Consider the following 24,958-nt stretch of genomic DNA (forward strand, 5'->3'; position numbering starts at 1 on the left):
CAGTCCAGAGACTGGTTTGACGCAACTCTCCATGCTGCCCTATCCTGTGCAAGCTTCTGTATGTCGAAGTACCTACTGCAACCCACATCCTTCTGAATCTGCGTAGTGTATTCATCTCTTGGTCTCCCTCTATGATTTTTAGCCTCCACGCTGCCCCCCAATACTAAATTGGTGATCCCTTGATGCCTCAGACATGCCCTACCAACCGATCCCTTCTTCTAGTCAAGTTATGCTACAAATTCCTCTTGTCCCCAATTCTATTCAGTATCTCCTCATTAGTTACGTGATATAGCCATCTAATCTTTAGCATTCTTCTGCAGCACCACATTTTGAAAGCCTGTATTCTCTTCTTGTCTAAACTATTTATCATTCATGTTTCACTTCCTTACATGGCTACACTCCATACAAATACTTTCAGAAACGACTTCCTGACATTTAAATCTATACTCGATGTTAAGAAATTTCTCTTCATCAGAAATGCTGTCCTTGCCATTACCAATCTAAATTTTATATCCTCTCTTCTTCAATCATCATCAGTTATTTTGCTCCCCAAATAGCAAAACTCGTCCACTACTTTAAGTGTCTCATTTCCTAATCTGATTCCCTTAGCGTCACCTGATTTAATTTGACTACATTTCATTATCCTTGTTTTGCTTTTGTTGATGTTCATCTTATATCATCTTTTCAAGAGTCCGTCCATTCCGTTCAGCTGCTCTTCCAGGTCCTTTGCTGTCTCTGACAGAATTACAGTCTCATCAGCAAACCTCAAATTTTTAGTTTCTTCTTCATGGATTTTAATTCCTACTCCAAATTTTTCTTTTGTTTCCTTTACAGTTTGCTCAATATATAGATTGAATAACATAGGCTACGGCCCTGTCACACTCCCTTCCCAGCCACTGCTGCCCTTTCATGCTCCTCGACTCTTATAACTACCTCGTGTTTTCTGTATAAATTGTAAATAGCCTTTCATTCCCTGTATTTGGCCCCTACCACCTTCAGAATTTGAAAGAGAAAATTCCAGTCAACATTTTCAAAAGCTTTCTCTAAGTCTACAAATGCTAGAAACGTAGGTTTGCCTTTCCTTACTCTATCTCGTAAGATAAGTCATAGGATCAGTATTGCCTCACGTCTTCCAACATTTCTATGGAATACAAACTGATCTTCCCCAAGGTCAGCACCTAGCAGTTTTTCCATATGCCTCTAAAGAGTTCATGTTAGTATTTTGCAGCTGTGACTTATTAAACTGATAGTTCGATAATGTTCACACCTGTCAACACCTGATTTCTTTGGGATTGAAATTATTATATTCTTCTTGAAGTCTGAGGGTATTTTGCCTGTCTCACACGTCTCACTCACCAGACGCCGGAGTTTTGTCAGGGCTGGCACTGCCAAGGCTATCAGTAGTTCTAACAGTATGTTGTCTACTCCCAGGACCTTGTTTGGACTCAGATCTTTCATTGATCTGTCAAACTCATCACGCAATATCATATCTCCCATTTCATCTTCATCTACATCCTCTTCAATTTCCATAATACTGCCCTCCAGTGCATCACCCTTGTATAGACCCTCTGTGTACTTTCCCTTCTTTGCTTAGAACTGGTTTTCCATCTGAGCTCTTGATATTCGTACAAGTGTGCTCTTTTCTCCAAGTCCCTTTAATTTTCCTGTAGACAGTATCTATCTTACCCCAGTGATATATGCCTCTACATCTTACATTTGTCCTCTAGCCATAGTCATCCTCCTTGCTTAGGCATTTTGCACTTCCTGTTGATCTCATTTTTGATATGTTTGTATTCCTTTTTGCCTGCTTCATTTACTGCATTTTTATACTTTCTCCTTTCATCAATTAAATTCAATATCTCTCCTGTTACCCAAGGATTTCTACTAGCCCTTGTCTTTTTACCTGCTTTGTCCTCTGCTGCCTTCACCATTTCATCTCTCAAAGCTACCTATTCTTCTTCTATTGTATTTCTTTCACCCGTTCTTGTCAATCGTTCCCTAATGCTCTCTCTGAAACTCTCTACCATCTCTGGTTCTTTCATTTTATCCAGGTCCCATCTCCTTATTTTCCTACCCTTTTGTACTTTCTTCAGTTTTAGTTTACAGTTCATAACCAGTAAATTGTGGTCAGAGTCTACATCTGTCCCTGGAAATGTCTTACAATTTAAAACCTGGTTCCTAAGTCTCTGTCTTACCATTATATAATCTATCTGAAACCTTCTTTTGTCTCCAGGCCTCTTCCACATGCACAACCTTCCTTCTTGACTCTTAAACCAAGTGTTAACTATGATTAAGTTATGCTCTGTGCAAAATTCCACCAGGCCGTTTCCTCTTTCATTCCTTACCCCAATTCCATATTCTCCTACTACTTTCCTTCTCTTCATTTTCCTTCTGTTGAATTCCAGTCACCCATGACTATTAAATTTTCATCTCCCCCCCCCCCCCCCTATCGGAATGATTTCTTTTATGTCATCATATATTTCTTTGTCATCTTCGGAGCTAGTTGGTGTATAAACTTGTACTACTGTGGTAGGCATGGGCTTCATGTCTATCTTGGCTACAATAATGTGTTCACTATGCTGTTTGTAGTAGCTTTCTCGTGCTCCTTTTTTATTCATTATTAAGCCTACTCCTGCAATATCCCTACTCGATTTTGTATTTATAACCCTGTATTCGCCTGACCAAAAATTGTTTTTCCTGCCACCGAACTTCACTAATTCCCACTGTATCTGACTTTAACCTATCCATTTCCCTTTTTAAATTTGCTAACCTACCTGCCTGATTAAGGGATCTGACATTCCACGCTCCAAGCTGTAGAACTCCGGTTTTGTTTCTCCTGATAACAATGTCCTCCTGAGTAGCCCCTGCCCGGAGAGCTGAATGGGGGACTATTTTACCTCTGGAATATTTTACCCAAGAGGACACCATCATCATGTAACCATACAGTAAAGCTGCATGCCCTCGGGAAAAATTACAGCTGTAGTTTCCCCTTGCTTTCAGCAAATCACAGTACCAGCACAGCAAGGCTGTTTTAGTTAATGTTACAAGGCCAGATCAGTCAGTCATCCAGAATGTTGCCCTTGCAACTACTGAAAAGGCTGCTGCCCCTCTTCAGGAACCACACATTTGTTTGGCCTCTCAACAGATACCCCTCTGTTGTGGTTGCATCTACGGTATGGCTATCTGTATAGTTGAGGCAAGCAAACCTCCCCACCAATGGCAAGGTCCATGGTTCATGGGGATTGTATGTATGTGTGTGAATTTGCGTAGTTTTGTTTTGTCTGCATCTGATGAATGACTCAGTCTGGTAGCTAATAACGTCTAGCAGTCTTTTTCTTTTCAGTGCCACTCAATGCTTTCTCTATGTGATAAATAGCAATCTATATTTTTAATATTGTTGTTATTCTATCTTGGATTTTCTATCTTTAGAGTATATTTGAGATTTTCATAGCTCTTCCCACATGAAAAAAAAATCACTGTTGCTGTCAGTCTTCCGCGTAGTACTGTAACCTCTCTCATAATGCCATTCAGCTTTTAATGAAATATATTACAATTGACAGAATCTTCATTCATTCTGAAGTCAAACCTGTATCAAGAGAACACATCATTGTCAACCAAGCTTGATGTAATCCAAACACACACTAATGCTTATATGTGCGTGCATGAACTGTGTCTGTAGGTGAAGAGGATTCGTCGAGCTCTTGCAAATAATTGTTGTTTGAGCTTGCAGTTACATTGTAACCACCTTTAGGGATGCTTTGTGTGCTGGCAGTAAAACAGATATTATTTGTGACATGATCCTAGCATATTATCTGAGGTCATAAAGCTGAAAAGATTGTGTTTAGAGAACTAATCCAATTGATTTCTTAAAATTTGGGAAGAGTAGCTATTCTTTCGGGATTAGACAATCTCAGCAACAGTATATTATCGGTAACAGTTTTGATAGGGACATTAGCTGATGGCATATACAGTGATAAAGTTATATCCAATGTAAAATACTCTCTTTGAATGAAAGACAAGTGTCAGTGTTGGTCTGCCCTTTAAAGGCAAAAGTGTTTAAATCGTTGTAGAGAATAATGTATTTATTGGTTTTAGTAATTTGCTTGTAGAGAAAAGGTTGAGACTTTCACAGTGGTTAGAGTATCAGTCTTAAACAAAAGTTGTCACTTGAGCATCCTCTAAAATATGTGTTTCAATTGCAGGATGAGGATATTGAAGGAGATTTTGATCCAGAAGAATATGACAAACGAATGAATCAGTTATTCAGTGAGGAGTATTATGCCGAAGAAGGAGATTCAGCAAAGCCAGAATTTCCAGAACTTGATGATGAACTTGAGATTGGTAACTAAAAAATATAGCACTGACAACACAATTATAGTTCATTGACAAACACCTCTGTAGTTCATGACAACAATATTGTGGCAATACTTCAACAAAAATATTTAAGTGTATAATTCTGAGTAGTGTAAAGTGAATAGAATGAATGACAATAATCTACTGCACTGGCTCTCGTAACTTGGATTAGAATATCCTTTTACACTGTCCCTTTTGCTACTGCACAATTTCAGCTGTGTAACCATTGTCAAGTGTATGGTTTAACTCGTTAAATGGGTATATTTGGGTTGCAGTCAAAACTCACATTTGTCATATGTCATTATAATACAAGTGAGTGGCCAGATTTTAAAATAATCGGCATGATACTAAATATTTCTTAAATAGCTGACATCACTGATGAGCATATTGGGCTGGGTACAGCTGGTCATGATGTGTCATTCTACTTAGCCCAGTCATGGTGGAGCTGCTTGACACTGTAATTTATATGCATAGAAAATGAACTTACATAAGTGAATTAAAAGAAGAATGGGAAGCCGAAGGAGTGTGTGATGTATATGACATATGAAAACTGCTATTCACCATATAGCAGAGATGATGAGTCGCAGATAGGCGCAACAAAAGACTGTCACAATGACAGTCTTTTTGCTGTGCCTATCTGCGAGCCAGCATCTCCGCTATGTGATGAGTAGCAACTTTTCATAATATTTTTAAATTCCATCGTGGATTTTCCATTGTTCAACATATGACAATTGTCAGTGGTGAACTGCAAAAGACTACTACATTTTTATTGTTTTTCAACAAGTTTGTTCCTCTGCTTAAAATATCAGCCCTACATAATACACCCTTTAAGGTCCTTTAAACATCAGTATTTTGGACACACTACCGTGGCATGCCAGGGACAGGCAGTATGCGAAAATTGTGGCAAACTACCTTACCATGGTGCAGGCATGAGACTGCCTGCTGAAACCATATGGAAACATCACCCAAACAAAGGCAGAGCACTTTGTGGTGGCTTTTACCACTGTTGGTCAGGGTCCATCATTCTGCCACTACCATACAACCACGTTGAACTTCAGACCCAAAAATACTGAGTCCTGTAACTGTCCTTTCCTTTGTGGGGGGCTGGATTTGGCTTCTAATATGGCACTTGATGTGCCCAGTCATGACTGAATCTAAGATGGCATGTGAACAAAATCAAAGAAATTCCTCCTAGAAATCGCAACTTGTAAAGGGAGGCATTTTTCCCCCACCCCCCTCCCCTCATGTACATACACACAAACCACAAATCCAGGGAAGGACTTAAATTCAGCAGTACGCCAGTGGTTCTGTAAATGTCACCTTAATGAAGAATGACTTTGGAGTCAATGGTCAAACACTGCGTAGCCTGTATACATGAGGTAATGTATGTTTTAATTCAGTTTTTTATGGAGTTGTAAATAGCACTGTAACTATAATGCAATATTCACAGACGAGTCCAAGTGAATTGACACTTTTGACTTCTTCAAGATCCATCAGTCAAACTAATTTCATTGCCGGACATTGTCGGAAGGAGAGTTATTTCTATGTCAAATGGAAAAGCTCCCAAAATAGAAGTTTCATTGCCCAGATTGCATCTGATACATATACTGATTACTAGTTTCTGCAAAGTTATATTCCCATCTTCAGGTCATGAGATACATGAATTATTAAGTCCTTACATGTGCCACATTGTCATCTGATCACTGAAAACACAGAGGTAAACTGAAAGCAGACACACTCCCATGCAACATTAAGTACATTAAAATAAGAGCCAGAACTGTATAAGCAGGGCACAGAGATGTCAGATATGAGGAGGTCCTCAAAAGACACCAAACTAAATGTTTCGTTTGCAGAGATTTTGTAGTACTGCATTTTGCTGCTAGGAGCACATAGTGCAAACATTCCAGAGTCAGTAAGCCTAGTGTCGTTTTGCTGAAGAAGGTCAGGACTAGTTTTGGCAGAGTTTATGATGACAGCTGTTTTGTGTGATAGTTGTTTTTGCAATGGCTGATTTTCATGAATAGCATATGGTGGTGAAAGTCTGCTTTTTGCTTGGAAATATTGGAACAGAAATTCTTGGAATGTTAAAAGCGGCATACAGGGGCAATGCTATGGGGAAAACTCAAGTGTTTGAGTGGTTTTCCCGTTTCAAAAATGGTGAAATGTCATTTGATGACAAACCTCATTGTGGTCAACCTCTCACAGTCCAAACACAGGAAAATGTTGAAAATATTCATGCATTCATCAACAAAGATTGACAACGGACCGTTGAAGAAATTGTGGAGCTTTTGGGAGTGACTTGGAGTTCAGTGTAGTGAATTGTGACAGAAGATTTGGGAATGAAAAGAGTGGCTGCCAAATTCATGACATGACTGCTGACTGCTGAAAAAACAAGGTCACATGGAAGTATGGAGTGCTTTGATAGAAGAGTCCCAAAATGATTCAAACTTTTTTCCAAAAATGATCGCAGGTGATGAAACTTTATGCTATGCATATAATCCTGAATCAAAGCAACAGTAAAGCCAGTAGAAGATTTCAAGTGCGCTTCAAGAGAGCTCGTCGGGTGAAATCAAATATTAAAACAATGCTGATTTGTTTTTTCGATGTTAGAAGAGTTGTCCATTCAGAGTTTGTTCCACAGAGTCAGACAGTTAACCGGGCTTTCTGATTGGAAGTTTTGAAAAGATTGCACAGCAGTGTGCAGAAAATGTGCCATGATGTGTGGCAGTCGGGTGACTGTTTTCTCCATCGTGACAATGCCCCTGCTTACAAAGACCTGCCTTCACAACAGTTCTTGACCAAAAATAGTATGGCCCCTGTTCCGCACTCCTATACTCACCTGACCTTGCCCCTTGTGAATGCTGATGTTGCTGAGGTGAAGAAAAACGCAATGGAGGTGGAGTCAAGAATCATAGAAGTCAAATTTAAACAATGTTTTGAAAAATGGAATATAAGATTAGACAAGGGTATTAGTGCAAGTGAAGAGTAGCTTGAAAAGGTCTCAGAGTTTGTGATTAAAATGTGAATAAATAAGTTAAAAATATAAAAGGTTCGGTTTCTTTTGGATGCCCTCTTGCACATCAGATAGTGTACATCCACTGCCACCAGATGTCTGTATATTGATAACTGACTTCATATGGAGCAGCATGTGTGGGATGATGAAAATCCCTGTGCGGTTGCAGAAAGAAGGCATCAACATCATTTCTCTAACAATGGCCGGGCCACTGTTCTTGGTGAAAAATCACTAGGGCAGTCACATTGCACCACAAATATTAAATAGGGATCATTTAACTAATTCCTTGTTTACATTTTGTGTACCTTGTTGGAGAATGTGCCATGTCAGCAAAGACTACAGATGTGTGTTGTGCACAATAGTCCACCAGCATACTACCTCTGCAATGTGCAAGTTAATCTGATGCTAATATTTCGGAACCACGGTATTGATTGGGGAAGCTCCACACCATGGCCTCCCCATTTCCTAGACTTCAATCTTCTAGACTCTTGAAGGCATTAGTCTATATCACCGCAGTCAACAATGTCCAGACACTACAGGTTCACATCTTCAATGCCTGCCAGCACTTACAACAACAACGGGGTGTGTTTCAAAGAATTTGTGAGTCCCTACGGTGGAGGGCAGAGGGGTGCATTGCCAAGGACAGACAACACATTGAGCACCTCCTATAACATATCTGCAGATGTCATGTGTTTATTGGACCTATTTTTTGTTTTTGTGGGTACTACCAGCCCTCAAATATCCAACACCTTTTTTTAAAAACACATGTACATGTTATTTATAAAACTAAAAAATGTCAAGAGTTGAACCACTGAACATTTACCATTGAAGGATATGGCTTTAGTGCATTGACAGAATGTTGGAATGAAGCTTTGGCTCTGTCCACTGGAAGAAATTTTGAGAAAATGAAATGTCCACTAGTCAAGCATACTTCATAGTGCAAGAAAAGAGAGATTGCTATTTACTGTAAAGATGATATGTTAAGTTGCAGACAGGCACAATTAAAAGACCCTTACACCTAAGCTTTCAGTAAGTGTCTTTTAATTGTGCCTGTCTGCAACTTGTCATCTTTGCAATAAGTAGCAATCTTATCTTTTCCTGCACTGTTGATATTCCTACCTGGAAATTTCCATTGTTTGATACTTTATTTTCCTGGTTCTTCCCAGTTCTAATGTTACCTTCTACTACAAAATCAAATCATCCAGCTCCAAATTCTGACCTAAGCTTTCAGTAAGTGTCTTTTAATTGTGCCTGTCTGCAACTTGTCATCTTTGCAATAAGTAGCAATCTTATCTTTTCCTGCACTGTTGATATTCCTACCTGGAAATTTCCATTGTTTGATACTTTATTTTTCTGGTTCTTCCCAGTTCTAATGTTACCTTCTACTACAAAATCAAATCATCCAGCTCCAAATTCTGACCTAAGCTTTCAGTAAGTGTCTTTTAATTGTGCCTGTCTGCAACTTGTCATCTTTGCAATAAGTAGCAATCTTATCTTTTCCTGCACTGTTGATATTCCTACCTGGAAATTTCCATTGTTTGATACTTTATTTTCCTGGTTCTTCCCAGTTCTAATGTTACCTTCTACTACAAAATCAAATCATCCAGCTCCAAATTCTGACATTCAGCACCTGACATGATAATTTGTTCCCACAAAAAGTGCACTGGTCAGTGGAATCCAGGAACATTTTTACGTCTGAGGCCCTTCAGACTAATTCCCTTGATCCCTCAAGCCAAAATGATAAAATAGACACAAGGTCCATTTTTGTCTACTTTCATTGTTCAGGAACCATAAATCTCAGGCAACATTGTATGTGGATTGTCATTTGAAATGGCAGAAAGTAATCTCTTTAGACAAGTACCATATCAACCTCTCCCACAGTGATGGATGCATATGTGCTAGTGCTACCATAGTGTTCACAATGTGGCAGTGTACATTTTTAAGCAGCATAGTATAGAACTGCCAAGAGCATTGATTCCAGTTGGAACAACAGCTGCTAAGTCAGCAAAAATTTGGACTTTGAGGAACTGCTTTTCATTCAGGAAACTCTATATGTCATGCTTCAGAACAATTTATGGTCACAGTTTGTGAGAATGTACAAGCTTACTTCAGTAATAGATGGCTGCTGCTCTGCTGCTCCATTTGCCTGTATGTTTGCTTGGCATGTTGCCCATTGAACATGTCTGGGATGTGATGGATCTGCAATATGTATAAATTCCCAAGAAATATATCTGGCCCCCCTTGACACCACAGAATTTAGTCTCTTGATAGCAGCATAATAAATCTTCATACTATACTCGGTTGTCCAAGTCACAGACCATGTAAAATGTGATCAGCTCTGTATTGAATTACTCTTCATCTGTACCATGTAATTTATTTCAGCCATGTGTGCTTTTAAAAGTTTTTCTCAAATGTTAGTGTATATTTATATTTTTTTGCTTAACCTATTTGCAATAAATAGTATACCAGTTATGACTGGCAATCATCTTGAGCAGAGCACTGCATGCAACAATCAAACTCTTACATATGGTCTATGTGATATTACATTATGCAGAGCTGCAGTTACTTGGGTACATAGAATTTAGACTGCAGCAGTACCATAAACTGTATGTGCTGGCAAAGACTGATATACCTAGGTGTAAAGCTTATTGAAGCTCTGTAATATATTTCAGTCGCCAATGATATTTCTTTTACAGCACAGTTCATTTCCGGCCCTGAGGGCTCATCTTCAGTTGCTTACCACATTATTTTGCCATTATTTTTACATGTTAGGGTTTCCACTGGTCCTTTTAAATACATTTTAGTCTGGTGGCAAAACAAATGCCATTAAAATAAACAGCTGCCAGGAATAATTTTTTTTATTCTATTATTAGCTGTGTAGACTTGAAGTACAGATAATGTGCAGTGTAAAAATGCAGAGTTTGGACATTTAATTGTAATGTAATGTCCAAAATCAGTGTTTTCATTTTGTAAGTTTTTGTGCATGTGTAACTTTGATAATGAGTGATCTTTATGCTATGGATAGATGACTTCAAGAGATTATCGAAGCTCAGCAGTAAGATACAGGTGACAAACACTCACAAAATTACAGCAGCAACAATTGAATGGATGTAAATGCACAGTGATTATAGGGATAGTGGCAATAGCAATACACGCTGTGCTGTGGAGCAGTCAGTATGTTTGGAAATGAAGAACACACTTTGTGTGTTGCGATTGCAGAGTAGACATTTTTGTCTGTTTCAACAATCTTATGCTGCGAATTTTATAGTATGTTCCGTATCAGATGATGGCAGCAAAAGATGGCTTAAACTGGTCATCTTGGAACAATAAAATTGTCTCCACTGTGACCATGGCATATGAAATGTGTTCTTCATTTCCAAAACATGGTTTATTGAGAAAAGGGTGTCTTAACAAGAATCCGCAGAAGACTCCAAGAAATTAGAAAAGGCAGAGCAATGATGCGACAGTCAATATGGTTGCCAAGAATCTTGTCTGACATTGAAAAACTGATTGATCAGTGCCCACAGTGCAACATAAAGACAAAGAATTCACGCAAAACACTTTCCCTTTCAGAATTTCGACAGTGGTCCAGGAATTGAGTTGTTACTGATTTATTCAAGTTGTCTGGCAAATAAAATTTGCTTATAACTGATTATAACTATCAAGAAATTGCACTGTTGCATTCTTTATCATGAGTCAGAGGTTATGAAACATTTAAAGTCTATGTTTTCACATCGTGGTACATTGAAGAAATTTGTGAGTGACATTGGGGCTCATTTTGGAGTATTACTCACACCTGAATATTCACAGTTTGCAAAAGAAGTATCATTTTTGCGTAAAACAAGTGGTCAAAGTTTCCACAAAGGAGTGGATTAATTGAAGCTGGAATCAGAACCATTAAACAGAATCTGTTGAAGAATGATGATGGCTATCAGACTGTACAAAGCTACAGAGCAACACCACTCGACAATGGGTTTTCACTAGTGAAACTTTTAATGGAAAGATGGATATGAATGGGTGGAACAATCAATGTCACAACAGTAGTCTTAACCAAAAGTACCAGACATAAAGTGTCATCAGTAAAAAGAATTGAAAAAAGGTCAAATGTTTTGTGGAATCATTTCCCAAGAGTAAGAAACAAAATAGATTATAGAAATATTTAACATGTCTTTGAATGTTGTTCAAAATCATGTACTTTTTTTTTATTGGGAAAGGCGAGCAAGCAAAACCAATGATAAGGACAGTACTTGGTAGGGAGACAGTACTTATTGTGCCATAAATGTTATTTTTCCTGGTATATGAATGTTTCCCTACAGAAACGTTATTTTTGAGGCTGAAAAATTGATGGGACTTTTTTACACCTTTGGCCATAAATAATAGAAATTTGTTAAGGCCACACAGTAGCAGACTTTGCATGGTCTACGTATTTCTCCAGACAGGTATCCTCCTGTACTCTTTAAAATACTGAGATTGTAAGTAAACATTGAACTTCAGGCTCTCAATCAGCATTTCATTTCCTGCACGTGATATTGAGCAACATTCAAAGGTGCATCAAATGTTTCTCTAATCTATTTTATTTCTTAACTTTAGATAAATGATTTCACAAAACATTTGATCCTTCCCAATGTCTTTTTATTTCAAGTTTTGTCCAGAAAACATGCGGTTTAATATACTTATTAAGTATTTATCAGTATTCTATTATTATTAAGAGTATATAGATCAAGAGAAAGCAGATAAGTTCCAACTTCTGTTATGATTTGATGTTTATTTTATTTTTTAACATGAAATAAAGTAACCCACAATTTCGAATGTGATGAGAAGTGGAATCCTGGTAACTTTTTCAGCTCTTGATTTGGTTGACCGTCATGCTCACTGTTGTCACTGCCAAAGAGCAATGTGATCATAGTTTAGGAAATCATTCCATTCTAAAATGTTGCCCTGTGCCAAATGGCAGAAGGCCTTTCAAACACAATACACAACCATAGAACAGTCAATCTTTTTCGTGAGAAAAAGAGTCCCAAGATTGAGATCTGCTCAACACCATATAGGCTTGACCAGTGATGAATATTCATCTGTCCAAGTAGACCACACTAGAAGCCAAAGTAAGCCCTGCTCAGTGTCAGAGACAGCTGAAGTTGCTGGATTTTATGTATCATTAATTAAAATGTTGAGAGAATCATCAAAGTGAATGAGAACTTAAAGTGGTTGCTGACCTTTGTGAAGCTGATCTGAATGCATCCAACGAATCTCAACAATTCACCAAGCGCGCCATTGATGAGACCAGTGCCAACTGGAATGTTTAACTCTCAGTGTACATCGAGTGCTAACCCCAATAACGATTTCATCAGCAAGTCCACCACAGTCATTGCCATTTCAGTTGTGGTGCTTACTCAGTCCCGGCTTTCGTGCTTCCTCTGACATTTTGGAGTACATATCCATGGCAGGAAATTTATAAACTTTTCCAGCCAGTTCTGCAAGCCTCTAATGGCTCCAGACAATGCACTGTGTGTTTGTTGGACGTATGTGAAACAACTGCTTTACACTCACCAATCTCAAATCAACCTCAGATTATAATTCTGCTGTAGACAACATCCGTTTCATCAGAAGCGAAGTTGCCTTCATGAAGTTGATGAAGCAGTTCAGTGAAGACATTACCTTGCTGTCACATACCCTGTGGGAGCTCCACCAAACTGAAGAATTGGCACAGGTTAAAATTATGCTCATAAGGTTTCGGCTGCTTGAAAATCCATGAGCCAGGAAGAGATTGCAATTGAAACAGATCTCCAATGAGAACAATGTTTAAATTACTGAATTCCCATTTGGCCATTGTTTGGCTTTTCTGAGACTCCTGCTGATTGCAGCTAACATTTCTTATGGAATCGTAGAGCATTTATCAAGTATGACCCAATGATTGTCTCTGAATTTAGTGAATTCGTTCTCTGCTTGTTCACCAGCCAATGGAACAAAAGGAATTTGATGCTTCTGGTCATTTTGAAGGTTGAAAGTGCAATGGCAAGTCATTCCTTTTGTGTTCTTAGCTGTTACACCAGTTGGTGTAGTGTCAAGGATGGCATCAGCCTTGCTGTACAGTTTGTACCAATTCATACATTTCTCTGAGGACAAAGTTTTTGCCTGTTCCAAGGCCAATTCATACATTTCTCTGAGGACAAAGTTTTTGCCTGTTCCAAGGCCTCCAGAAGTGAATAAACATAGAGGTGTCTGAATAGTTGATGCCTACATTGATTTAATGTTTGTCAAGGCGGTATAATTTTCTCTGCTCAGTTGTGAGTGTATTGTGCCTGACTTTGTCTTCTCTCTTTAAATTTTAATAAAACACGGTATATACAGTTCCGTACAGTAAATGGCACAACTCCAGTAATAAATATAGACTTTGAAGAGAAGTCTGTAGCTAAGGTAGAATTTTCAAAATTTTTAGGTGTCTCCATTGATGAGAGGTTAAACTGGAAGCAACACATTGATGGTCTACTGAAATGTCTGAGTTCATCTACGTATGCTATTAGGGTTATTGCAAATTTTGGTGATAAGAATCTCAGTAAATTAGCTTACTATGCCTACTTTCATTCACTGCTTTCGTATGGCATCATATTCTGGGGTAATTCATCGTTGAGTAGAAAAGTATTCATTGCTCAAAAACGTGTAATCAGAATAATTGCTGGAGCCCACCCACAGTCATCCTGCAGACATCTATTTAAGGATCTAGGGATCCTCACAGTAACCTCACAGTATATATATTCACTTATGAAATTTGTTGTTAATATTCCAACCCAGTTCAAAAGTAATAGCAGTGTGCATAGCTATAACACCAGGAGAAAGGATGATCTTCACTATGCAGGGTTAAATCTGACTTTAGCACAGAAAGGGGTAAGTTATGCTGGCACAGAAGTCTTTGGTCACCTACCAAACAGCATCAAAAGCCTGACAGATAGCCAACTAACATTTAAAAATAAATTAAAAGAATTTCTAGATGACAACTCCTTCTACTCATTGGCTGAATTTTTAGATATAAATTAAGGTGGGGGGGGTGGGGGGGGGGGGACGACAACAACAATGACGACAACAACAACAACAACTTAAACATTAGTGTCATGCAATATTTTGTGTAACGTAATATCTTGTACAGACATCTTTTATTAACCTGACACGTTCCACATCATTACGAAGTGTCGTATTCATGATCTATAGAACAAGTATTAATCTAATCTAATCTTCAACTGACTTGTATCCAACACTTGTCCAACACAGCAGCCATGACCATTCTTCTTTGTGAACGTTGTACAGAAATACACACTGCCTACTTGATGGCACTACTTAAGATTGCAAAGCACTTCAACTAATTCTTTTGACATCTCTCGATTGTTGAGAATGCTGCGTGCCATCAAGTGAAGGGCAGTGTTTTTGCCACCTCCTTTTCAATGACCTTTTTCTACACCCAGTCAGATATTTATGCTGATAACGTCTTTCTCAGCTTTGGCTACATATTTCAAAATATAAATGGCAATATCAGTCTTGGAACCAGATGGTTGAAAGTTCATGTTGACGTGCTGTAGCTTGAGATTATCAGGATTATAGTAATTCACTATTGACTCATCTGCTTGCCATTTGCAGATGACAAATCAAGTTGTTTTCTCTTTTCTTCAATTTTAAGAACTGTCGTATTCTCATGGGTTTCACGAGGAAAATCAAAGCTGCAGTGTATATTCCTTCCTTGTGATGATTGTGCATCTGACACATCGGTACCAGTTGGTGCAATTGCTCTCTGTGCTTTGCAAGATTGCAATCCATCACCTACTCAATGTACGTGATTCCAGCAGCTGAATACACAACAGGAGCATCTTCAATCCAGAGGAGAACTTCAATCCAGAGCAAAACTTGAGCACGCCCAAAACCACACACACACAAAAAAAAAAGACGTCATCGATGACATGTCTTTTCAATACATTTGACTTCAAAATTACATTGTATAAGTGCTTGGAAAAGTGATGATAAAAATAGTGTGTCAGTGAACAGGATATTTGCTAATAATGACATCCTGTCATCCATTGTCAGATTGTCAAGAGTTTTGACACTGTAGCACCGACCATAACCAACAGATTGCTCATCACTTCAAGCTAGAAAAGGTTGCTAGAGCTGAGAATGAGGAACCAAAAAGGGAGTCCTAATTGTTGACCATTTCAATGAGATTACTTGACGTGCTTCTCAAGTATTTTGCATAAGAAACTGTATTCTTCAAAAGCAAGCTCATATCTGTGGACATCAACATATTTGGTGGTCCAGATCCTGGAGTGCTGATTTCGCTCTAGACACTGATATTGGTATTCATGTGCTCATACACAACTCTTTGATGGCAACTTTGCAGGCACCATTTTTTGAATATGTACATTGTTTGCAGAGCTAGCCAGTTGTCTGAAATTGACAGGACTGACAATGACAGACAGATGGTTCTGCTCCTTGAGGTAATTAAAAGTAGATTGTGTGTTTTTTATCAGATGTTGGACTACTTCATGATATTAATCAACAGCAAGTCTTCTGTGATCATGATGAAGTCAACATCTGTAAGAATGCTTGGCAGCTGCTCGAATATGATCTCCATGATTTGTAGGAAGTGACATATGACTGCTTTATTTCACACATACAAAATGAAGAGAAAGAATGATTTTTTGTGCATTAAATTAGTTTTGAAAAAGCCTATTTGAGTGCTTTGGGATATACATTTTTTTTCTTACTGTCTTCTGCAAAAACATAATCTTTTTGACTGTACTACTTGTGAGCATGCAACATATAACTGATACTGTGAAAATCAAGGATTTATGTAATGTATTTCACACATATTTTATCTGTATCTGTAGTGAATTGCACCTGCAGTTTCATCTGACTCCTGAGGAAGCTTGTAATTCTGCCAGTAATTGACTGTTGTGTTGAGAAAAAGTGCTGCCACTGATAAGTGTCTGAGTCTCCACAGTTAAATGGCCTGCAAATTTAGGGAGATTGTTACAACATCATGGAAAAGGTAGTTGCTACTCACCATATAGTGGAGATGCTGAGTCACAGGCAGCCACAACAAAAAGACTGTCACAAAATAAGCTTTCAGCCAACAAGGCCTTTGTCAAAAATAGACAAAACACACACACACACACACACACACACACACACATCTCACATGCACATCTCCAGTCTCTGACAGCTGAAGCCACACTGTGAGCAGCAGCAGCAGCACTGGATGATGGGAGAGGCAACTAGGTGGGGATAAGGAGGAAGCAGGGACGGGGAGGGGGAGGGGGAAGGATAGCAGGATAGGGGTGGGGGGAAGGGGAAGTGCTACTGTGGGACGGTGGGCAGGGGAGAGGTGGGGGTCAGGGGCAAGGTAGCAGAAAAGGAGAGAAGTAAAAAGAATGGGTGTGTTGGTGGAATAGAGAGCTGTGTGGTGCTGGAGTTGGAACAGGGGAGGGGCCGAAAGCTTATTTTGTGACAGTCTTTTTGTTGTGCCTATCTGTGACTCAGCACCTCTACTAGAAGGTGAGCAGCAACTACCCTTTTCAAAATATTGTTACATTCCATCCTGGATTGTTTGATTTTTGCCTGACGGCTTTTCATCCATCCTAACCCATTGCTGTTTTCCTTTGTTACTATTTTCTATGTATTACAATACTCAGTGTCTGTCTTTGTTTCTCTTCTTTCCTGTCTTTCTCTTGTCGCCTTATGAACCACACTGCATGTTCTACTTATGACCCACACTGTATCAATGGTCTTGGCCAGGCACAACAGCCAGCTACATGGCCATGCTGATTGTTGGTGCTGCAGCTTATGTCCCACATTACTTCCTTACTTCCGCCGATATCAGTAATCCTATACCTTCAAATTGATCACTCTCCCTGTGTCACTTTCGTATTTTCCCATGTTATTTCCCACAGCTTTCTAGTGCCACATGATCTTGTGTCTCATTCCCTCATCCAGTTACATCTGCCGTCCCCCCTCTTTACACTTAACCACCATGGTAACTGCTACCCACAGTATATATACACTTTGATCAGATTGTGAGTTCATGCCAATTTTAGTGAGTTTTTGCCTTTCGCTATTGTCGACTCCCTCAGATTTCATATTGTTTCCCCCTTTTTCATCCATTTCATCACATATATATATAAACAAACACAAACATACACACAAAATTCAAGCTTTCGCAACCAACGGTTGCTTCATCAGGAAAGAGGGAAGGAGAGGGAAAGACGAAAGGATGTGGGTTTTAAGGGAGAGGGTAAGGAGTCATTCCAATCCCGGGAGCGGAAAGACTTATTTTAAGGGGAAAAAAGGACAGGTATACTCTCGCGCACACACACACACACACACACACACACACACATATCCATCTGCACATACACAGAGACAAGCAGACATTTGTAAAGGCAAAAAACTCTTTGCCTTTACAAATGTCTGCTTGTGTCTGTGTATGTGCGGATGGATATGTGTGTGTGTGTGTGTGTGTGTGTGTGTGTGTGTGTGTGTGTGTGTGTGCGAGTGTATACCTGTCCTTTTTTCCCCTTAAGATAAGTCTTTCCGCTCCCGGGATTCAAATGACTGCTTACCCTCTCCCTTAAAACCCACATCCTTTTGTCTTTCCCTCTCCTTCCCTCTTTCCTGACGAAGCAACCGTTGGTTGCGAAAGCTTGAATTTTGTGTGTATGTTTGTGTTTGTTTGTGTGTCTATCAACCTGCCAGCGCTTTCATTTGGTAAGTCACATCATCTTTGTTTTTAGATATATTTTTCCCACGTGGAATGTTTCCCTCTATTATATATACACTTTGATCACATTGTGACTTCATGCCAATTTTAGTGAGTTTTTGCTTTTCACTATCATCGACTCCCTCAGATTTCATATTGTTTCCCCCCTTTTTCATCCGTTTCATCAGTCTCTTGATTTTTCCCATGTATTTTGGTGTGTTTTTGAGAATTTTTTGGACATACTTCTACGATACTTCACGTCTATTCCATACTCCTTCCATCTGCGTCAATACAAACAACTTTCCTTATCGGTAGCCAAATCCCAGTCCCACATATTGTTCCTGCATTGTTGCTTGGCTCATGAAATCTCCCCAAATGGCCTACCATCAAATTACCCATCTCTGGCTGCCATCTCTCCTTCCACAATGACCTCCATCTGTTCAGAGTCTGCCAATCCTTAGCCCTCACCAACATACTCCTGCAAAACCATATCAACCAACCCCAAATCCTGCAGTGTCTTCTCTCCATCTGTAAAATCCTCCTGCTGTGCAATCCCAAAACCCTGGAACCCATAACACACATTGAAACTCTTGCCCTCCACAAACTAGAGTAACACACACAATGGCACCTCAAAAAACTCTCTACCCTGCTCACTTCTTACTCCTGCCTGGGAGTACCACTGTCCATCACCTTTACAACATCCACCACACACCTCCTTCACGTTCTGTCATAGCTGACAAACCCTGTCTCGCAGACCTACTACATTTACCCCACCCTCCAAAACTCCTTCCCACGACCACACAAAATCCAGAACCTAAACAGACCCAAAACACAGTCATGAACTTTCCTCCATAAGCCTTAGCCCCTCAAAAGTATCAGTCCAAAGGCTTGACCTTTTGCCCCACTTCCAAATTCATTCGTACAGGACTTGTAAAAGACCTTCTCTCCTACTCCTGGTCCCTACAGTGGAAACACTTTCTTGCCACCAATCCTAGCAATCAGACTCAACCAAAGACCAATGTTGAACTCTGCCTGTCTCAGTTCACTACTCCATCCAACCGTGATCCACTCCCACTGGCCCCAAATCACCCCCTATTAACTTTCCAGAATTTCTTAACCTCGAACCTTGCCTCACCATCATTCCACAAATTCCTCAACAAGCATACTAACCTTACATCCACAGAAAGAATCACAGTCCACCATCTAAAAACTGATCCCAACCTTATGGCCCTACCTGTGGTCAAACGTTCCACTACTGTTGTTCTGAACTGCAGAGATTACCTGACAGAAGGACCCTGCCAGCTGTCAGATACATCCACCTACAAACCTTGCCACAATGACCCCATTCCAGAAATACAGCAGGATCTCCAGTCTCTCCTCAAATCCTTAGATCCATCACAGAACCTCTCCCCAGAGTCCATCTCTCTTCTCACCCCTACCACTACCTGCACTCCTACCTTTTACATGCTTTTTAAAATCCATAAATCCAACCACCCAGGACACGTCATTCTGACTGATTACTGTGCCCCTCCTGAGAGAATTTCTGCTCTCATAGATCAACAGCTTCAGCCTATTACCCAGAACTACCCTCCTATATAAAAGATACCAACCATTTCATCCACCGACTCTCCACAGTTCCTTTCCCTGTACCACACTGTGCCCTGCTTGTCACTGTTGATGCCACCTATGTTTACACTAATATCCATAATGCCCGTTGCATTATCGCTATTGAACACTACCTTTCCCAACACCTGATGGATTCCAAACCAACAGCCTCCATGCTAGTAGTTGTGATTAACTATATCATCATCCACCATTACTTCTCCTTTGAAGGCACTACCTACAACCAGATGCGAGGTATGGCTATGGATTCCCACATGGCACCATCCTATGCCAACCTATTCATGAGCCATGTAGAGGAATCCTTCCTAAACACCCAGACTCCTAAACCCCTCTCCTGCTTCAGATTCATTGATGACATCTTTGTGATCTGGTCTTACTCAACCCAAGAAGCCTCTTTCCTAGATGTGACCTCCACCTCAAAGGTGGCTACATCAGTACCTGTATCCATATTAAACCTACTAACCACCAGCAATACCTCCACTTTGACAGCTGCCGTCCATTCCATACCAAGAAGGCCCTTCTTTACAGCGTAGCCACCCATGGTTGTCACATCTGCAGTGATGCGCAGTCCCTCTCGAAATATTTCAAGGGTCTCACTGAGGCCTTCACAGATCGTAATTATCCTCCCAATTTTGTACAAAAACAAATCTCCCATGCTTTATCTTTCCAGTCTCCCACTACTTCTCAAAGTCTCACCGCCCGGCCACAGAGGAGCATTTCCCTCATAACTCAGTACCACCCAGGGCTGGAGCAACTGAATCACATTTTCTGCCAGGGTTTCAGCTAACTCTCGTTGTGTCCTGAAATGGGAGATGTCCTGCCCACTATTCTTCCCAGCCTCCCACAGTGGTATTGTGCTGTTCACTAAACCTACACATTACACTCATCCATCCCTACACAACCCCTTCACCCAACCCTTCACCCCATGGCTCATATCCCTGTAATAGATCTCGATGCTAGACCTGCCCCATACATACTCCCACCACCATCTACTCCATTCCGGTCACAAACATCACCTATCCCATCAAAGGCAGGGCTACCTGTGAAACCATGCTACTCAACATATAGCGGAGATGCTGAGTTGGAGATAGGCGCAACAATAAGATTGTCACAAAATATGCTTTCAGCTAACAAGACCTTTGTCAAAAATACACACACACACACACACACACACACACACACACACACAGTGCTTTTCTGGGGAGCATGCAGGGACAAGGTGGAGACAGGTTAGGGCAGCAAGGTGCAATTGAGAGGCTAGACAGAGGGCAGAGGAAATGTGGGGGCAGGGGCTGGGTAGCAGAATAGGAGAGAAGTAAAAAGACTGGGTGCATTGGTGGAATAGAGGGTTGTGTAGTGCTGGACTGGGAACAAGAAAGGGGCTGGGTGGGTGAGGACATTGAGTAATGAAGATTGAGGCCAGGAGGCCATCCCAGATTTTCCATTCTTTGATCTTTTCCTAGAGAGGTGGTTAAATTTATGTGTGATATGGAGCCATGTCTCATGATCTTTTATCCCAAAACACAATGTTGTTGATGCATTGAATGGCGCATGTGGGAGACCGATTGCACTTCATACTTTTGAAGTATTTCAAGTCAACTACTTATAGACAAAAAGAAATACCAAGGGGTTGTTTGTGAACGTTTCTACATGTTACATCTTCTCTTTGTCACCCCTATTCCTAACAGTAGCAGGGATATGTTGGTCCCTCTGATCCATGTCTATACCAAATTTGGTTGAAGTTGCTCCAGATGTGAGTTCTGCTTTTATGTCACACCTTTTTACCTCACTCCACCCCTATGCGAGGTATGTTGTTCCTACCCCACAGTAACTTTCACTCTCAGAAGTACAACAAATTTCTTCATCATAATTGGATGAATAGTATAGGAACATGTATAAGACAAATGAACATTCATTTTTGTTTACTAGATCATGATTTAATTTTAAAGTTCACAAGTGTGTTGTTTTCTGCTTCAGAAAACTGGGAAAATTTACAGTCAAATGGCCATCAGTATGCTGAAAATGAGGAGGCTGACTATGAACCTCACTGTGAGGATCCAGATTTCAATGTAAGGATTCACATCTTCATACATGCAGTAGTATGCTATTCGATTTTTTAAATATCATGTGTTATGTTTATCATTGCTACAAGAATAAACAAATATCATCTTAATTCAACTTTACAGATGGATTGTGATTATGATCCAACAGCAGCATTACAATCCGAGCTTATTGAGTCATCGAAAAAGAGAAAGAAGCGACGGAGACAGTCAAAATTTGCTGAAATTGTCTCAAAGCCAAAACCTTCATTTAATCCAAATGATCAGACTTTTGATGAATATCTTGAAGAGTATTATAAGCTTGACTGTGAAGATGTTATTGGTGATCTACCCTGCAGATTCAAGTACAGAAAAGTTGTTCCTAACAGCTTTGGATTAACAATAGATGAGGTAGAGCTATACTACACTTATTTATGTTTTAGTAGAGTAGGATATTTTAGCCTTAAGTAAGGAAGCATTGGAAGTTTATGAAATAGTGTGTATGTTATGGCACCTCCTTGTTGAAATGGATTCATTGTACAATAACATGCACAAGCAGCAAACTTTAAACCTTGTATCCTGTCCCTAAGTGCATTTTGGCAGTAGCATATCACATTTAGAAGGAAGGAAATCAGTCCCATTCCATGTATATCTTACTTACATACCTGAATTTCAAGTTTTTTACTGGGCAACATGGCACAGTGGTTAGCACACTGGACTTGCATTTGGGAGGACGACAGTTCAAACCCGCATCCGGCCATCCTGATTTAGGTTTTCTGGGGCCATGTCTGGCCACGTGAATTCCCTAAATCGCTCCAGGCAAATGCCGGGATGGTTCCTTCGAAAGGGCATGGCCGACTTCTTTCCCCATCCTTCCCTAATCCAATGAGACAATGACCTCACTGTTTGGTCTCCTCCCCCAAACAACTCAACCCCAACTCAAGTTCTTACTCCTGTAACTTTGAGAAGTCGGGAGATGTATATATCCATTGTTGTTATGTATTTGTTAAAAGTAATTGAGCTGTCTTTCACCTCTCATTTCTATCCTTTTCTCCACATTATTTCCCATCATTCGTACTCTGCTCCTCTGCTTAGATTTCCTCCATCCCCCCCCCCCCCCCCTTTTTTCATTATCATCCTCTGCTTCATTTAGGGTAACTTCCCAGTAATATCTTGTATTAATAAAACTTAAGAAGTTGGCATACTTTGTCTCAGTTGCTATTTCTGCTGTTCATCAAGTGCCATTTTGAGGGATTTTTCTAACTGCAGTTACTATATACTAAGCCTAATAATAATATACTCTTTTTAAGATTCTTCGTGCTGATGACAAGGAACTAAATAAATGGTGTTCCTTGAAGAAGGCTGTTCAATATAGACCAGAACACGTGGAAAAATATGATGTTGTAGCATATAGGAAGAAAGCACAGAACGAGAAGTTAAAAAGAAAAATCTTGAGGAGTTTGTATACTGAGTAAGTTATGATGATTTATTGTAACATATTTTATTTATATTATACCCTGTGTTGTAATCAATCTTAATGGAGCTCTGATACAAAATTTACAAAAAGAGAAGGTGTAGTGGAAAGTTTATGATCTCTTCCACTCTTTTCTTCTGCCTTTGCTTGTGGTGTGCATTATTTTTAATTTATTCATGCACACAAAGAGACCAGAATTGTAAAATCCTGTTTGCTTTGTCAATAGTGAGCTAGATGAAGAGGAGCTGAACAACGAGCCACCAAAAAAGAAGAAAAAGAAGTCCAGCTTCATGAATGATCAGCAGACATTGGAAATTTCTTCTCATGATGAACATGTCACTGCCACCCTCCCTGCTCATCAAGCTGGAGAAACATCTGTTACAGAAAATAATTGCAAAGCTGTGAAAGAAAGTTCTAGTTCCCATACAGAACCTCAGAAGAGAAAGGAAAAGAAGAAAAGAAACAAATTAATAGAACAGATGAGCAACAAGGAAATGCCTAAAGCATCAGTAAGGAATTCTCATCACAAAAAGAACAAGAACAATAGAAGTAAAGTAAATGGCAATATCAAAAACAACAATAATGTTACAGAACTGTCAGATGCACGGCTCAAAGCATATGGAATAAACCCAAAGAAGTTCAAAAACAAAATGAAATATGGAAACATAAAAGAAGTATAAAATAGTTTGTGTCTGCTTGTAATATTTTAAACTATGAGAGGAAATGACACTTCAGTAATGGCATATGTTTATATCTTCAAATTAATGAAGGTTTAAACTGCAAAATATTGTATTAAATCCCTTGTTATTTAAAGAGACATGTTTTGTTGTTCGAATGTGTATGTACATAGTTTTAATATTGTGAATATGTGAAATAAATTATGCATAATTTGTTATATATTCTGTATCTCAGTTCACAGGGCATTTAAAGGCATATCAGAGATAGTCAGTTTAAATCCTGCTTGTGAGGGATATTTGCAACTTTCTATTTTTGTTAAGGGGAGGAGAGAGATGTCTCATTGCCACACTTTGTACCAATATCATAGATAATATATCAAACTACACCATTGTTAATGGTGGTATCTGAGGGGAGCAGTGTACATGTGGGTTTCATTCTGTCCCATTTTTCTCATCGGCAGCAACAATAAAAACACAACTTTACACTTTACACTCCATGTGCTGTTGTCAATCATCTGTACTAAAACACTTATACTTACTGTGCTTTACAGGTAATTAATCAAATCATATCAACTAGAAAGACTTGCACCAGACTGTGAGCCCCACAAATAAAAAATAGAAGTAGCTTAAATGTATCAGATAGTGTAATGAAATGCCTTAAGTTTCATGTTTGCATCAACACAAGTTTATGTAAACTCTGCAGCAGAAGCTCCAGAGGAGAAGGTATAAAGACATATAATGACAGGCTTAGAACAGCACAATCATCATAAGTTTAGTGGCTCAGGAATGAGGAGGCAACTATGCTGTAGAGATTAGAGGCTGAAGTGCAGTTGGGAGTGGGTGCTTGAAACGGGATGATGGCCATTGGTGGCTAGGAAAACACAGCTGGACAGTAAAACACTTTTATTCAACTTGGCTACAACACTCGTAGTGTTACGATGCCTTAGGCGTGAAATGTGGAGGCCCCGCTGACAGCTGTGGAAGACAGATGCCAGCGGTGTAGTCCATGCCCAGCAATGCTGATACTTATTTAGCCACCTCAGC

At 39.6% G+C, this 24,958-nt stretch overlaps 1 protein-coding gene across 1 annotated transcript in view; it reads left to right on the forward strand.

Moving 5' to 3' along the window:
• LOC124616133 (protein KRI1 homolog) overlaps positions 1-24,404 on the forward strand; it is an 80,163-nt gene extending 55,759 nt beyond the window's left edge. Inside the window, exons 7-11 of the mRNA XM_047144407.1 lie at positions 4,203-4,341; positions 21,702-21,793; positions 21,911-22,174; positions 23,074-23,234; positions 23,464-24,404. Coding sequence (XP_047000363.1) covers positions 4,203-4,341; positions 21,702-21,793; positions 21,911-22,174; positions 23,074-23,234; positions 23,464-23,917 — 1,110 coding nt within the window. The 3' untranslated portion in view covers positions 23,918-24,404. The remainder of the gene's footprint in view (positions 1-4,202; positions 4,342-21,701; positions 21,794-21,910; positions 22,175-23,073; positions 23,235-23,463) is intronic.
• The last annotated feature ends 554 nt before the right edge of the window (positions 24,405-24,958 follow it).

The sequence above is a fragment of the Schistocerca americana genome, chromosome 5 (genome assembly GCF_021461395.2).
Source record: "Schistocerca americana isolate TAMUIC-IGC-003095 chromosome 5, iqSchAmer2.1, whole genome shotgun sequence".
NCBI classification, from domain to species: domain Eukaryota; kingdom Metazoa; phylum Arthropoda; class Insecta; order Orthoptera; family Acrididae; genus Schistocerca; species Schistocerca americana.